At 43.4% G+C, this 16,908-nt stretch overlaps 1 protein-coding gene across 1 annotated transcript in view; it reads right to left on the reverse strand.

The window, feature by feature from the left end:
- RNF167 (ring finger protein 167) overlaps positions 1-16,908 on the reverse strand; it is a 265,889-nt gene that overhangs the window by 145,869 nt on the left and 103,112 nt on the right. The window contains exons 5-7 of the mRNA XM_078669765.1: positions 10,070-10,157; positions 6,285-6,375; positions 2,891-2,996 (exon numbers count right to left, since the gene is read on the reverse strand). Coding sequence (XP_078525891.1) covers positions 2,891-2,996; positions 6,285-6,375; positions 10,070-10,157 — 285 coding nt within the window. The remainder of the gene's footprint in view (positions 1-2,890; positions 2,997-6,284; positions 6,376-10,069; positions 10,158-16,908) is intronic.

A 16,908-nucleotide genomic window follows, 5' to 3' on the forward strand; every position in this document is an offset into this window, starting at 1 on the left:
CAAGGGATATGATTCAGGAGAACAATCAATTGTTTGATGTAACTCTAGGAAAAGTTAATTAACCTAATGTATGAATCATATAATCAAATACACAAAATCAATTTGTTTAAACCATATATAACAAAAAATAAACACATTAAAACATATAAACATATAAACAACAGAACACAAGGGTGTATATGAAAAGAATTTTATCAAAAGTTCATTAAATCAGCAATAAATCAAGAAAGCAGGTATGGAAATGCTGGTATGAGTAACGTGATAACAAAATAATCAATAACACAGCAAAACCCAAAAAGAACATCTATCTCAAAAAACAAAGTGAATCAAACACTGCAGAGATAAGATGAAGGTCGACGTTTCGGTCTCTTTACAAAAAAATTATCGAGACCATCCTCAGGACTGTTGTCATAAAAACACTGCTGAAAGCTGTGCTGTAATCCAAATGGAGTAAGATACCACAAAGTTGGTCTCAGGGAAGGGTTTCGCGTTGGACCCCGGTAGATGCCTATAAATAGAGCACAACCGTCCCTCAGGCTAAAGCGCCGGGAAATAAAATTGTCGGTCGATTCTAGATGACTGATGGTTCAAGGTGAAAACCGCTCCGTAATGTGGAAGCTAGGGACCTGAAATCCTGTTAACATCCAATGTCTGTATCCATGAAAAACTGAGTCTTTTGCGCTGCGGCAGTTGCACGACTTGTAACCACGGGGCACTTGGAAACTTCGTTTCTAAAGTTGCTGAAATCTGGAGCGAAGTCAAAGTTAATTAGACTGGGAACACCGGAAAAAGCCGTCTTTTTCCGGTGTTCCCAGTCTAATTAACTTTTCCCTGAGACCCTGAGACCAACTTTGTGGTATCTTTTATAAGTTATATATATATAAAAATATATACTGCTGGCAAGGACTGTCCCCAAGTAAGGAATCAGCTAATCAGTCAATACAGCCAACGTGTAACTCCTTTGCACAGTTCATGATCTGTTATATTGATCTTATAAATTGTTACTAATCTGTTTTGACATTAACAGAATTCCTAGGAGCACAGCTCTGGATATGAACAGAAAAACCCCAAAATAAATAATATTTAACAGGATGAGACAAGGAGTGTCGCGTATACCGTACCGATTATGAATGGATACGGAGGACGGCTCACAGGAGGGGTCGTGTCTCGTTTTTAATTAATCCCTTGCAGCCGGTAGGAGACACCATGGCTCAGTAAGGTCTTGTTTAATGTTGTGTCCAGCATTGATGCAGTGGCTAGAAAATTCGCGCCCTGATGAAATTGCCTCAAATGGTAAAAGGCAATGGAACATGTTGGCTTGTGGGTTTGGGCTGCATGATTAGCAACCTATTCCTTTCTAAACCAGTTAGGCTGCACAAAGTTTAAAGAATAAAATGATTGGTTACGTGCATTCCTAACTTTATAATACACACCTTTTTGGGGTTGGTTTGGTTTTTATTATTTATTTTTTCTCACTGCACTTCAACTGCACTTACATTACATTTTTGTTCGGACACTTTTTCATTTAAGGCTTGATGAACACCGATGATGAGAACAGGGCCTCACTGGTGAGTACCAACCAGATATCCCGATGGTGGTGCGCCCGTGAGGTGTCATCTCGCCTTTTCACACTTTTTTTAGGCACAGTAGAGTCACTGTCTGTTCCTTTTGTTGACTGTCATAGTGGGATGGTGTTTTTTTAAAGTGGCCATTAAATAGTGTACTCTCTACCCCTAACATCATTAAGCAAGGGGAGATAAATAAAAGATTAAGTCTGATAAGATGTACACTTTTTGAAATTAGGAAAGGCCTAGAAGGACCCGGTCATTAGTGTTGATATGACTATATGAGTGGAGGGCGACCTGGGTTCTATTTTCCCTCTGTGCTCCTCTGTGTGTGTATGAGATGGAAGAACTGCCAAAACCAATAGAAATAGCAAAACATCTCGGTGTACTGACTGACAACAAACGATCATACTCTCAGCAAACTAATGCTACTAGTTCTGCCACCTTTTATGTGATCAAGAAACTGAAGAAGGCTCTTCCTTATATTCCCATCGATACTAGGAGGACGGTTGTGATTGCACTGGTGCTATCAAAATCAGATTATTGCAACGGACTGTAACATTATATGCAGAAATAACATTAAAAACTGCAGATGGTACAAAATGCAGCTGCGAGACTCCTATTAAATCTGCCTGAGCAGGAGTCAGTTTTCAAGGAAATCCAGAGGCTTCACTGGCTTCCTGTAGCGAGTCGCATCAAGTTTAAGGCGCTATGATTAGCCTATAAGACTTTGAATTATATGGGACCGGTGTTCCTAAAAAATATTTTTTTCTGGTATTATCCTGGCAGACAGTTACTATGATGGTTCCCAGGATTCACACCTGTAACTGGGGGGACTGAAGCATTGGTTATGGCACGGCCAAATCATGGAATGCATATCATGTCTGCAAGTTTACTTGCCTCATTTAGAAAAGAGTCTTAATACCTAGTTATTCCAGAACAAGTTTCTTGATCTTTTGGGCTTACTTTAGTTTTTGACGCCAAGACACCGCCGGGTATTCGTGGGCTCAATAAGTTACATTTACATAACATGTTTCCATTCTTTGGCTTTGACCACGTAGTGCATACTGGGGGCTTAACTCCTAGTTCACTTCATTTGGGCCGACAGAGCCTACAACGTTCCATAATGGGAAATACCAGAGGTCTCGTGCTTTCACAAATCATGAGATGATCTGATAACCCTATTCAATATCCAATGCAGTTTAGCATTTGGTGATTTCAGGACATTGTTAGACAGGCAGCTGCTACTTCAACCCTGGCGTGTTCCATCCCCCGACAGTATCACTGGGGATAGAAGGGACACACTATGGTCTGCAGTGACTCACCAATATGGTGCACATGACGATGATCACAATTCCCACAACGCCGATGAAAGGAATTAGGTAGTACCCCAGAGGGAAGTTGTACTCAGGAACCAGGACAACATGAGCGCTGTGAAGAGAGAGGAAAGCTTAGAATGTCTGCAGCGGGTATCGAACAGGCAAAGGTAACATTCTGCAAAGAGACATTCGCAGGCAGTGGAGACGACAAACAATAAGAAAACATTTTTGAAATGCTTGAGGGATGCAAGGTTGACTACGAACATCCCAGGCAGTAAATGCCAGAAAATTGTGGTATAAACAGAACAAGACATTTACCAGAGGACGCAACATGAGGTCACAAACTCAAGATGCCATTTATGATGTCAAGTAACAGTGATAAAGCTAACCTTTATATTTACATCTGTGGTACATGTTTAGCCCTTACACAAAAGGGTTTAACTTAGTCTTGCGAGATAGATGAACTGTCCAGGTACAGAATAGGTGTGTCTAGATTTCCTCCCAGAGATACGACTGAAGCTCGCTGAACAAGGAGGACTGGCAGCACATCCCAGATACTCGGGTCTGTCACAAGAACTAGGATTGCTGTCATTTTTCATTGTACTGCTGGCAAGGACTGTCCCCAAGTAAGGAATCAGCTAATCAGTCAATACAGCCAACGTGTAACTCCTTTGCACAGTTCATGATCTGTTATATTGATCTTATAAATTGTTACTAATCTGTTTTGACATTAACAGAATTCCTAGGAGCACAGCTCTGGATATGAACAGAAAAACCACAGAAGGCTTCTCTATGGTCATTCAATCAGAGAATAATGTTTCTAACCAAAGTTGATTTCATTTTTTCACCAAAATCTATTTGTTTGCTTTAGCATTGTTCATATTCGACTGACTTTTTCTACTGTGCCAGTAAGCTATTGCTTGCATAGGAAGGTAAATGCATTGTTTTGGCAGTCATCTCCGTGTTACTGTCCAAGGACCCCATCCACACAGTAACACTGCTCTATAAAAACATATGATTAAAAGGCGTGAGGTCAGAGGGTGGTGTTTCAAAAATTGCACGCACACACACACGGCCGGGAACTCTAGATGTGCCACAACATTTGCTCCTCGGCCAACATGAGCACCTTTGGTGTGGCTGATGGGACAAATCTCTCAAAATCACCCAAAGTCCAGAACACTAACAGTCATAATACCACTTTCTGCCTGTGGAGCAGACCTGGTCTCCAAAGCATGGAAATTTAACAACTGTGATAATGTTATTTAAGAAACCTTCACTATCGCTAAAGAACCAGGTCTTCGCGGAGCTCAAAAGCTAAGCCGAAAATATTGGGCTGTCGATTAAATCCAGACCGATTTGCTTCGGGGACGCAGCAACACAATATATATCTCTCCAGTGACAGAAGACCTTAGAAGATTGGCTGAAGACAGTGGTGTCAGGTGCTGATGCCATTGCATCTTTTGTTTTCAGCACCACCAACCACTACTTTCCTCTCCAGGCTAAAAGAGCCGGTCTCAATGGCATTGTACTTAAATGGTTAAAATAATTTGTGAGTGGCTCTTTCCCACTATTTTGCTCCGAAGCCAAGACAATCACTTTGGTGTCCTACAGGGATCATCACTGTCATCTTTGTTATTCACGCCTGCATGCTGCCCCTGGCCCGCCGGCTCCAGGAGGCCAGAGTCCATGTTTACAAGAATGCTGAAGACAAACCGCTGATCTTCTGCCTTTCTCAAGCAGTCGTGGCCATGGATGACACAGGTGCACAATCAACTTTGGAGGATTGTCAGCGAGTTATACGCTTGTGGGGGCAGCTAATTTCTTGGAATATAACCTGGCTGTGACCGAGTTCCAGTAGGAATGCCGTTTATGGTTGGAACCCAACACCATGGCCAGTCGTGAAGGCTCTCCACCGGAGACATCAAAGCATGCACTCCATTTTGGCATTTCTCCGATAATTCTTATTCGCTGTACACCAAAATGGCCTTGGTTTTCATCAGCTGTTTCCTGGAAATATAAGCCAAAACTGAGGATACTACTCTGTAGCCATTCCACTCATTGAATGTCTTAGTACAGTCCAGACTGGATATGGCAACTCTTTCCACCTGGGCGGTCAAGTGAAGCTTCTCAATAGGTGATAATTCATGCGAAATACTGCAGGGTGACTACTTACAGGAGTTCCAAAACATGACCATGTAAGTCCTATTTCTAAATCACTTCCATGGCTTCTCGTGCATAGCAGAGTGCTTACTAAACCCACTGTCATCACAGGTCGATATATCAATGGCACAGATCACAACACCAATTGAGTTCTGCCCATCTTTCATTCCCAGAGGTACCTAAAGCAGGACAGATTTTTTTTTTGGTTTTCTTTGAAGTTTTATATAGCACAAACTCAACCCAAAGGTATCATATCAGAGCGCTTTACATGAGCACCAGTTGCGTTACAGATGGACACATTCATTTTTATTTTATTAGGCACGGGGAGATTAAGTGATTTGCCCAGAATCACAGGATGTTGAGCGCCCCTGCCGAGACTCGAACCCAGTTCCCCAGCTTCGAGGTCGACCGCTCTAGCCATTAGGCCACATCCCCTGCCCTGATAGTTGCCTTTGAAGGCAGAGGTTTTTCTGCTGCAGCTGTCAACTTGTGGAATGCACTTCCCCTGCCCTTGTACATAAAATCGTATCTGTGAAAGTTTCTAAAGAGTCTGAAAACCCGGCTCTTTGACCAGTAAACAGTGTCTTTTCTTGTTCTCATTCCTCCCTACTCTGTTATTTGTCGGTATCCCTGGCCTCCCATTTGATTTTTTCAGCTCTCAGTCTTAGTTTAGTTGTTGTGTTATTCCAGAACACCAAGAAGCATTCACATAAGCTGAGATATACAAACCACATTAACATAAAACATAACGTCTCTTGGCCTGTGCAAGGCTTCCCCGGATTTGGGTGACCGCTGCATGTATAAATTTGCAAGGATCTTAGCCCGTGGAGAGCACGGGGTGCATAAGGGTAATAATGTGTGCCAGTGCTGGGAGGCCACGGTTGAGGGACTTTGACTCACATTGACACCTGTGGTGATGTAGAGGCCAAGGAATTTATTTCTTGAACGGTGCTAGAACTGAAGCTACATATTGTAGTAAACAATGTAAAATGGCACAGGCAAGCGAGGACCAACAGTGGAACAGAGGGAGGGAGGAGAAGCATGTAGATCAAAGTCAGCCATAAGGAGACACATTTATTGCTCAAGTGAGGGTGGAGTGCGTCAGTGCTGACTTGCATAGTATGATGCCTGTTTACACCTTTCCTTCTCAGAATTAGACGACTGTCCAAGTCTGTCACAGACACGTGCCAGCATTGTATTTTAAAATCAAGAAATATGGGCAAGTGGTATATTCCCTTACCCTTTGAGGTAGCTGAAGATATTCTGCAGGTATTCGGATGTCATCTCTCCAACGAAGACAGAAGGAATAACTATCTGCTTCTTTATTTCATCTGTAGGACGAAACAAACAAAGGGTTTGTAGCACAGAAGTCTAAGCAGAAAGAGGCATTATCATAAGACTGGTATCTGTATAGGGCAGTGCTGCTTTCGCAGAACCTTTTGGGGAAGATCTGAACGTACTAAACGCAGAATACACAGACTTGAAACCAATGAGGAAGCAAGACTGAGCCACCCAAGAGCACTTATCTTGAATCTAATAGGGACTGCAGCCCTCCCCAAACCAGGTCATGCAAAGAAGTTGGAACAGGGCCCCTTGAATGAATATAAACACACACACACACACACACCTGTGTATGGTATCTAAATGGTCCTATTTCCACACACAGCATTTATTCCAAATTGCAGCAGGTTCAAGATCTAGTTGAATCAGCTTAAGTAAGGAATCCAAACAAAATGAAGATACTAAGCTACTATACCCACAAAAGAATAATAGCTGAATAAAAGAGTAAGTGTTGCGACAATGCAGACCGGAGTCTGAGGACAAATGCTCGGTGCGACACAAAGGGCTAAAGGTGGGTTTTTGCAACCTTGACAGTGCATGTGGGTATACCATCCTGATTGAGACTAACAAGAGACGTTTATGAATCTTCTCGGCATGGGTGAGGTGTTGGGTGGGCGGCAATAGATTTAACAAATACAAACAGGCTGGTTCGCCTCAAAAATGGCTCCCAGAAGATATGAACATTATTTAAAACACTGTAAATCTAGAATAAAAGATCAATGTTTGATTTTTTTAATACCGTTTTCCATCAAAGTGTTGCATATTCAGCAGCCAATGTTCACGTAACTTTTTTCCTTATTAAGCACGGAATTGGTTGGAAAACATGTCATTTGTTTCTTCTCCCTTCACACAACGGAGCGCCCAATCATCCTCTCAGACACACATACCATCCTTTGATTACAAACTTATCCCACTCCAAAAACATTTTCACACATCAACACTATGAGGCACAGGAGAATGAAGATGGAATCACATTACCACCACACCAGAAAACTTTACTGACTGCTCCTCCTGGATGAGAAAAACCTCTAACACTGCTGCATCAATTCCAAAACAATTCATGGACACAACTGACTCTCCTTCAGTGGTCACACTCGGACCACCCAAAGCACCAGCCAACTAATCTTGAAGGTGTCCAATTCAGAGAAAAAGACAAACCTTCTCCTCTTCTGGTATATCCCCTGGAACAGCTTGCACCAAACTAGGAGTAGCACCTATTTTCTTTGCCTTTAAAAAAGATGTGAATAGCTTGATTTTGTCAATCACCGACACTGCCACGCTATCTCCCAACGCAACTCCAAGTACAGCTCTTGCCCAACTCATGGTTAATTGTGGTAAAATTGCATATTAGTAATTAATTACCCTGCAATTATTTGATTTATTTATTTAGAAGCTTGTAAAGCGTGCGGCTACCCCCAACGGGGGTGTCCCGGCACTACAGACTGAGGGGCCACCAAGGACTCAGGCGAGGCAAGGCGTGCAATATCTGTATATGTGAAATTAACACATACCTCTTCTCAACTGGTAAAATATCTTCTCAACTGGTAAAATACCTTAACTATGTCGAACAGTGAACTCCTTTTGCCAACCTCTGTCCACGCTCATCACTACATGTAGTAGTAAGCTCTGTGTAAAGAGATGTGCTGCCCCTCGTGGCTGGAATATCACCATTCCACTGAGTGAAATGTAACCAATTTCCACCTAATTATCTGCCCCTTTGTCCACCTCCCCCCTTTTTATGTGTATACAATGGTCTTTGACTCTGAGTAAGAGATGGGAGGTGGAGAGACATGAGAAGGACAAAAAAGTCAATAGAACAGTATATCAAGAGAGGTGAAGCAGAGGGAGAGGAGAGATGAGGCAGAGAGCAATAAGGTAAAGAAAGGCAAGGCAACTACGAAAAAAGATACCGACTGAAAGGGTAAGAGGTAGATAGAGGAAGAGAAGCAAAGAGAAACAGAAATAGGGAGAACATTTTAAAAAGTAAAGATGTAAAGTAGAAAGATGGGGGTTAGCGAGATAAGGGTAGAAAAATAAAGAGGTGAGGTTGAGAGAGTAGTATAGAGAGATGAAAGGTAAAGAGCGGCCATGAAGAACATGGGCAAAAAGCGAAGCAGTATAGAAAATAGAAAGACACATTAGGTAAAGAGCAGTGAGGCAGAAAGAAAGGTAGAAAGGGGTGTAGGGTAGATAGAAGAAATGAGGTGTAGAGAAAACTGGTGAATTATAGAGGTGACGTAGAGAGACGTAGGCGAGGGGAATAAAGAAGTATCAAGAGAAGGCAAGATGTAGAAAAGATAAGATACGGGCGGGGTCGAGAGATGTAGAGACTGGTGAGGTAGAAGAGGATGAGCTGAAAGAGAGAAGAAGGGCCAGAGAAAAATGAGAGAGCAGTAAAGGAAAAAAGGCAGAATTAATAAAAGAGGGGGTGAAAAAGGTAATGATACGAGGGGTAGAGGATACAGAGTTGAATAGAAAAAGAAGGTGGAGAGATGTGGTAGTGAATGAATGGGGAGGTCAATTAAGAGGTTAGGTGGAAATTGAGGCGAGGTAGAGATAAGTGAGGTAGAGAAGCATGATGTAGAGAAGAAGAGATTCGGGTGAGGTCAAGAGTTATAGAGACCAGTGAGGTAGAGAGAAGGAGGTCCAGAGAAAAATGAGAGAGCAGTAAAGGAAAAAAAAGATAGCAGTATTAAAAGAGGTGGGTGACAAAGGTAGTGAGACAAGAGCGGTAGAGGATACAGAGTTAAATAGAAAAAGAGGGTGGAGAGATGTGCTAGTGAATGAATAGGGAGGTAAGTTAAGAAGTTAGGAAGAAAGAGTGAGGTCGGGTAGAGATAAATGAGGTAGAAGCATGATGTAGAGAATGGTGAGGTACAGAAAAGGCAGAGAGACTCCTAGAGAGAAAAGAGGTGAAGAGAAGTAAAGAGAAATAAAGAGGTGAGGTCGTGGTTAAGAGATGAAGTAGATAGAGAAGAGATAAAGGGAGAAGAGATGGCAACAGAGATTGAGGCGCAGACAAAGGAAATAGGAAGACAGGTGAGGTAGAGAGATGTAGATGATGGCACAGAGTCGTAAATAGATAGTTGAGGTTGTAAGCGACAGGTGGAGCAGACAGGTGTACTGGGAGATATGTGAGGAAGGCATAGGTAAGACAGAGGAAGAAATATGACGATACACAGGCATGCAGCAAAGAGCGGGCTGAGGTAGATGAGATGACATGAAGTAAGGAGGGAGAAAAGAGAGAAAGAGTATCATTTAATTTCTATCAGCTGTCAGAGTGTGATGTTAAGGTTGAGCAGGCAGGGCATGCACACTAAGCTGCTGTCAAACGGGCATACCAGATGTCCAATAAAAAAGGATTCTGTTTTTTATGCATACTTATTACAGGAGAGTTCTCAACTCTGCAATAATTCCTTAGAACTGCTCCATTCAGAGATTCATGTAACAAATTAGAGCATTCTGGGATTTTAGGTGTTGGTTCACTCTCCCTGCACTAACACACCTGACAACAATTATTTGTAACAAGAAAGCAAATGGCTACATCTGTGGTTTCCAGTGACATCAAGCTGTGTATAGCAACCATACCCAGAGTATTCTTCCATTTATTCGCGTTCGACAGCAGTCACTCCTTTCAATGTCTGAAACCGTTTTGAGAAGAGGACACAAATTGCTAGGCCTTACCATCATTCCACACCATGTTCAGGAGCCGCTCGGAGTCCACATTGTGCACGATGGCGGCGAGGAAGCCGGCCTGTTGAGCATGCAAGACCTAGACCGCAACACCAAACACAGACAGTCACAAGCGGAAACCAAAACTCCACTTCCTGTAGGTATTAGGAACATAAAAGAGTGAGGAGGTTAGCAAAGAGACAAGATATCGTACTCTGAACACAACTGACCAGTGTCCACAAGTGCTTGGACTACAGGCATCACTACCATTTACACATGCACAATAGAATGGATCTGCGTCCCTTTGCACCTCAGGTATCTACTCTTCACATATAGGTAGGGAGATACCATGAGAGACGCAGATGGTGAAGGAGTCATCCGGAGGAGCTACACCCGCAACAAAATGGTACACTGCGCTCGGTTTACTCCATACTAGAAAGATGATGTTTAAACGTGTAATTACTAATAAAGGGTAAGGAATTTGCTACCAGACATTCAATTGCAAGCAAAAAGTCCTCTCTTTAAGAGGATATTACCCAAATACACATCCGTCCGGGAACTGACATACAAAGCAAAGTGTGTACATAACACATAATGTGAAGTCCAAGAGGCAAAAACAATACAGAGCGGCTGGTGCCTGGATGCATTAAGAAAAGAAAGACAAAAGACTCTGTAATAGGGCCTAAGACCCGGGCAACAAGAGTTCCCTGTCGTCGGAGGCAAAAGAAGGTTTTTGTACAGACCAACAGCCTAGTATCTGGAAATAGTATGTCATTTATGTAATGATTAGAGTCTTTACTATTCAGCACTGGGGCTGGTAAGGAATATGCTACTTACCAGTGTGCATCTGTTCATGGCATGTAGGGCTGCTGACATTCATATCTGATGCATAGATCGCCGCCTAGTGTTGGGTCTGGATGATTGCACTTTGTTGTCTTGGAAGAGTCTTCGAAGTATCACGAGGAAGGTGACTCCTCCCTTGGACTACAGTGCGCATGGGCATCTTCTCCATCCTCAGATTGTTTTTCGCCATTGTGGCAGAGATGGAGATAGTAAAGTAAGAGATGGCCGTGCCAAAGATAATGCTGCAGCTGCGACAGGCACCGGGGAGGAGGGCAGGCGATATGAATGTCAGCAGCCCTACATGCCAAGAACAGATGCATACTGGTAAGTAGCATATTCCGTTCGAGGCATGTGGGCTGCTGAATTCATATCTGTGCATAGACTGTATAGCAGTATCTCCTCTAGCGGTGGTTACCTGTGCCAGCTGCAGCAGTTTGAAAAAGAGTTTTGAGGACAGCCTGGCCTACAGCAGCTTGCTGTTTTGCTTGCACGTCTACACAGTAGTGTTTTGTGAAAATGTGTCTGGTGGTCCATGTGGCTGCCTTATATATGTCTTCAAGGGGAATATTCCCTAGGAAAGCCATGGATGCCCCCATTTTTATTGTAGAGTGTGCTCTTGGGGGGACGGTTATAGTGCGTTTTGCCTTTTGATAACATATTTGAATGCATTTAACGATCCATCTGGCTATTCCTGACTTTGATATAGGATTTCCCTTGTGTTGTGGTGCAAAAGCAACAAATAGTTGCTTTATTTTTCTAAATGATTTAGTTCTGTCCACATAATAAAGTAGAGCTCTTTTTACATCTAATGTGTGTAGGGCTCTCTCCGCTACTGACTGTGGATTTTGAAAGAATACTGGCAGTTCTACTGATTGATTAATATGGAAATTGGATACGACCTTTGGCATGAACTTGGGGTTTGTTCTAAGAACCACCCTGTTGGCATGTACTTGCATGAAAGGTTCTTGGATTGTTAGTGCTTGTAATTCGCTTACTCTTCTGAGTGAGGTAATGGCAACCAAGAATGCTACCTTCCACGTTAAGAATTGTAGTTCGCATGAGTGTAGTGGTTCGAAAGGAGGTCCCATAAGTCTGGTAAGCACTATATTTAGATTCCAGTCAGGGGAAGGGGGGTGCCTTGGAGGGATCATCCTTTTTAGACCTTCCATGAAGGCTTTGATTGCTGGTGAAAGGTGTTGCCTGTTTTGAAGGTATGCTGCTATAGCAGCGAGGTGTAGTCGTATTGAAGAGTATGCTAAGTTGCATCTTTGTAGATGCAGCAGGTAACATATGATGTTTTGTATGGAAGCGTCTAATGGGTTGATTTGGTTATTGTTGCAGTAAATAAGAAATCTCTTCCATTTAGCTGCATAGCACGCTCGAGTAGTTGGTCGTCTTGCCTCCCTAATGATGTTCATGCAGTCTGGAGGCAAGTTAAGGTATCCAAACTCTAAGACTTCAGGAGCCAGATCGCTAGGTTCATCTGATTGGGATCTGGGTGTCTGATTTCTCCATGGTTCAGAGTTAGAAGATGGGGTGGGAGGCACAGTCTTTGATGGGGAACTACTGAAAGTTCTAGGAGCGTTGTGTACCACGGTTGTTTCGCCCATGTGGGAGCAACTAGGATTAGTGTGAGTGAGTGTTGCCGCAGTTTGCGCGCCACCAGCGGGATTAGCGGTGCTGGGGGAAAAGCGTACGCAAATCTGCCTGACCAGTTCATCCATATCGCATTGCCCTGCGACAACGGATGTGGGAACCTGGCGGCAAAGTACTGGCATTTCGAGTTTTCTTTTGTGGCAAACAGGTCTATCTCTGGGTGACACCACTCTCTGAAGAATGGTTGGAGAACTTGGGGGTGAATCTCCCATTCATGTAGTTGCTGGCTGTGCCTGCTGAGCAGGTCCGCTATCTGATTGTCCTTCCCTGGAAGGTGTTCTGCTAGGAGAAAAATTTCTTTTGGAATTGCCCACTTCCATATGCTCTGTGCCAGGTGGGACAGCTGTGGAGAGTGTGTTCCTCCCTGTTTCTGGATATAGTACATTGCGGTCATGTTGTCCGTCCGGATCAACACAGTCTTGCTGTACAAGTATTTCTGGAATGCTTTTAGGGCTAGGAATATCGCTAGCAACTCTAGTTGGTTGATATGCAGTTTCTTTTGTTTGATTGTCCAGAGCCCTTGTACTGTGTATTGAAGGAGATGGGCTCCCCAGCCTGTTAGTGATGCGTCCACTGTTAGTACTAGTTGTGGAACCGGCTCTTGGAACAGTCGCCCCCTTGGAAAGGTTTTGTGGGTTCCACCACTGCAGAGAGTTGTGAGCGCGACTGTCTACCAACACTAGGTCTTTTAGTTGTCCTTGAGCCTGGTTCCACTGCCGTGCTAAGCACTCTTGTAGGGGACGCATTTAAAGTCTGGCATGGGGACAATGAATATGCAGGAGGCCATCATGCCTATGAGCTGCATAAAGACTCGAGCTGGCAGAGAGTGTTGTGGCAGAAATTTGCAAATAAATATCTGCATGCTGGCTATCCTCGCTGAGTTTGGGTTTGCCTTTGCCACGGAGGTGTCTATGGTGGCTCCCAGATATTGTTGTGTGTGTGATGGTTGCAGATGCGATTTTGGGTAGTTTATCAAAAACCCTAGGCTGTGTAGCAAATGAAGTGTTTGAGACGTGTGTGTTGCACACTGTTGGTACGATTTTGCTTGTATTAGCCAATCGTCTAGATAAGGGAACACATGGATGTGTTGCCTTCTGAGATGTGCTGCAACGGTCGCTAAGCATTTTGTAAACACCCTTGGAGCCGTGGTAACCCCGAAGGGCAAAACCTTGAATTGGTAGTGTTGCCCCTCTATTGTGAACCTGAGATATTTTCTGTGGGCTGGATGGATAGGTATGTGAAAATACGCATCCTGAGGTCCAGTGTTGCTAGGAAGTCTCCTTGTTGTAGCAACGGGAGCACTTGCTGTAGTGTGATCATATGGAAGTGCTCCGACAGTATGTATTGATTTAGGGGTCTGAGGTCCAATATTGGTCTGAGGGGACAGTCCTTCTTGGGAATAAGGAAGTATAGGGAGTATACTCCTGCCCCTTGCTGGTGGAAAGGGACTGGCTCTGTGGCCCCCTTTTCCAGCATGCATTTCACCTCTTGTAGGAGCAGGGTGATGTGTTCTGTGGACATTGGACGGTGTCTGGGTGGTATGTTTGGTGGTGTAGAAGTCAGTTCTAGGCAACAACCAAACTGGATAATTTCTCTCACCCACCTGTCTGTGGTAATTGCGTCAATAAACAACAAGATCCCTATACCTGGGGCGATTAATACATTTCAAAGACATGAGTACACATCACTCAGGTTGTATTTTTTGTTTACATACCGAGGTAGACCCCTGCTATCTATCGCAGTGCGGTATCACTCCTCTAATGTCTGATTGTCCCCACTCATTCTATTGTTCCAAAAAATTAATTACTACGGTCTCAATTCAAACAGTATCCAGAGTGATGTCCAACAAATGTCTGCCTTCTTTACTGACAGTACATCTATCCACACTTAACCACATGTGTACACACCTTAAGAGGAAAAAATGTGTGGTGGAGAGGAAGGCACCTCACGGGCGAACAACCCTCGGGGATGTTGGCAGATGTTACCAACTCAATGCCCCTTTCTCATCATCGGTTGCCTTCCAATCCGAAAAGAAAACAAAATAGGTACAACACAAACTGAAATGCGTGTAAAGGTGCAACATAAAGAGTATCACAACATTAACTCATAACGGACAGAGTGACATAAAATCAACAGCCACACCCACTCAATCACTTTATTCTTCGTTTCAGTGTGAGCTGAAGAATTAAAAAAGAGTTTGGTAGCTTAATATCGCCTACCAGTACCTGATACCGACATGTTTCACTGCCCCACTAGTTTCGGCAGATTCATCAGGGTATTCAACACTCGGTCACTGCACCAATTTTTAGAACATCCTTTCTGGACACTGTTGCATTGAGACACAAATAAAAACCAGAGACACGCCCTGTAGTCAATATAGATTCATAGGTTTCCACATTAGAGTAATGGTTGAAAGCATATAATTATACACTTATAATTATAATTACCCCAGGCCAGCATGGGCAACGCATACCGGCTGACCGAATCACACTTTGACTCGTTTAAAAACGATTGAAGTAGCAATCTATAGGAAATGAAAGAGGACATTGTAGAACTGCCAAGCCTTATACAACGAAATTGCACATCAGCGTCAATTTCTATCGTTTTGAGGGCATGAGAGCCGTGACAACCCTACTCGCGCGTTTTAACAAATGGGCGGGCACTGAAGAATCCCTAGGGGATTTCCTGAGATGGCTCAACTTGCAAGATGAGAGCCTCAAATTCACGTGGACCTACAGCCGCACCAGTGCGGTCTATTTGGACCTTGACATTGAGACGGGATTGGAGGGTGGCCAGAGCACCAGGGTACACCAAAAGCCAACTGATAGGAATTCACTCCTCTTGTATAATTCGTATCATCCCAGAGCCCTTCGTGACAACCTCCCTGTGGGCCAATTCCTGAGGTACAGGAGGAACTGCTCCAGTACGAGTGGTTTCCTGGAGCAATCACAAGATCTTTTTTTTTTTTTTTTTTTTTTGTCCTCATAACCACCATATAGACTAAGTGCCAAAAGGAATTTCCAAAAACAGCTGTCTCAGTTTATCTTGTAAACTGGAAGGGAAACGAGTCTTCTAGGGGCCATTTTCCCTCAGCTGTCATCTGTATTCCCAGTAGGCACGAGGTCAGTGATTTACCATTTTGTGGCAAACCTTGGGGTAATTTAGCAGCCAAATGGGGCCGGGCATGAACCGGTTAGCGGCTGTTCCATAGGCACAAAATATTTAAGTACCATAGGAGATCAATCATAGGACCCGGGAAAAAAAAAAAAAAATACCCGGATGGATCAATGGAGCCAAGAAAGCAGATACCAAAACGCCCTTTTGCTATGATTGCCAGATCTAGCCAAATCCATACGGGAGGTCTGCAAGACTGAGAGTTGCCAATCCCTAAATATAGGGGGTGAAGAGTCTTTCCATTTTCTGCATATCTCCCTTCTTGCGAGCAGCATAGCATAGAATACTAGACACTTAGCTGGGTTTTGTAGACCTTCAGATACCCCAAATATCACTAAAGGCAGATCTATGGTAACCGGGCTACCCAGTGATTCTGTAAGATAGTTTCTGATGTCCTCCCATTATGTAGTTAATAGTGGGCATTCAAAAAACATATGTGTGTCTGATGCAGCAGTCAATCCACATCTAGCACAGGACACTAGCTCTCCTCCTACAAACTTAGATAACCTGAGAGGGGAGTAATATGCCCTATAGAGGGTAAAGATGTGGTTTCTGCGAAGCCAAGATGATTTAACAATCTTCCACAGAAGTTCAAAAGAAGTTACCCAAAGATTTTGTAGGTTGTAGTTCATCAAAACTGAGCCCCATGTTGACTCCGGTAGAATAAAGTCCCCATCCGACTCCACCAAAATAAGATTATACCATTTAGATACTTCTTTTTTTGCTGGCTCGCAGACTACCAGATCAGAAACAAGTTGACTGTGCCCTCCAAGTTTAGCTTTGTTCTTGTTGGCGGTGGAGATTTTATAGGCCACGGTCCAACTATAAATCTGTAGGTATTTAAATCTTGAAAGATTAGGGCCGACCCTAGCTTGCAAATGTTCCCATGAAAGTAAATTCCCCTCGAAGAAGAGGTCTCCCCAGACTTCAAGACCTGCCCGTCTGAGGGGGATGGCTAAGGTATCGTCGAGCCAGGTAGGATTTTCAGGCAGCCCCCACAACGGTGTTTTTTCACAAAAATAATTTAGATTTATAACTTTCGTGACTTCAGCCCAAGTTTTAGCCAGACCTTGTAGAATCTTCAGTTTAATCTTTTTAAAAAACTTAGGGTTACCAAACTTAAAAAGAAAACCAGAACGATTGATTTTTTCCCCATCCAGCATAGCCGCATACATATG

This window comes from Lissotriton helveticus, chromosome 12 (genome assembly GCF_964261635.1).
Source record: "Lissotriton helveticus chromosome 12, aLisHel1.1, whole genome shotgun sequence".
NCBI lineage: Eukaryota > Metazoa > Chordata > Amphibia > Caudata > Salamandridae > Lissotriton > Lissotriton helveticus.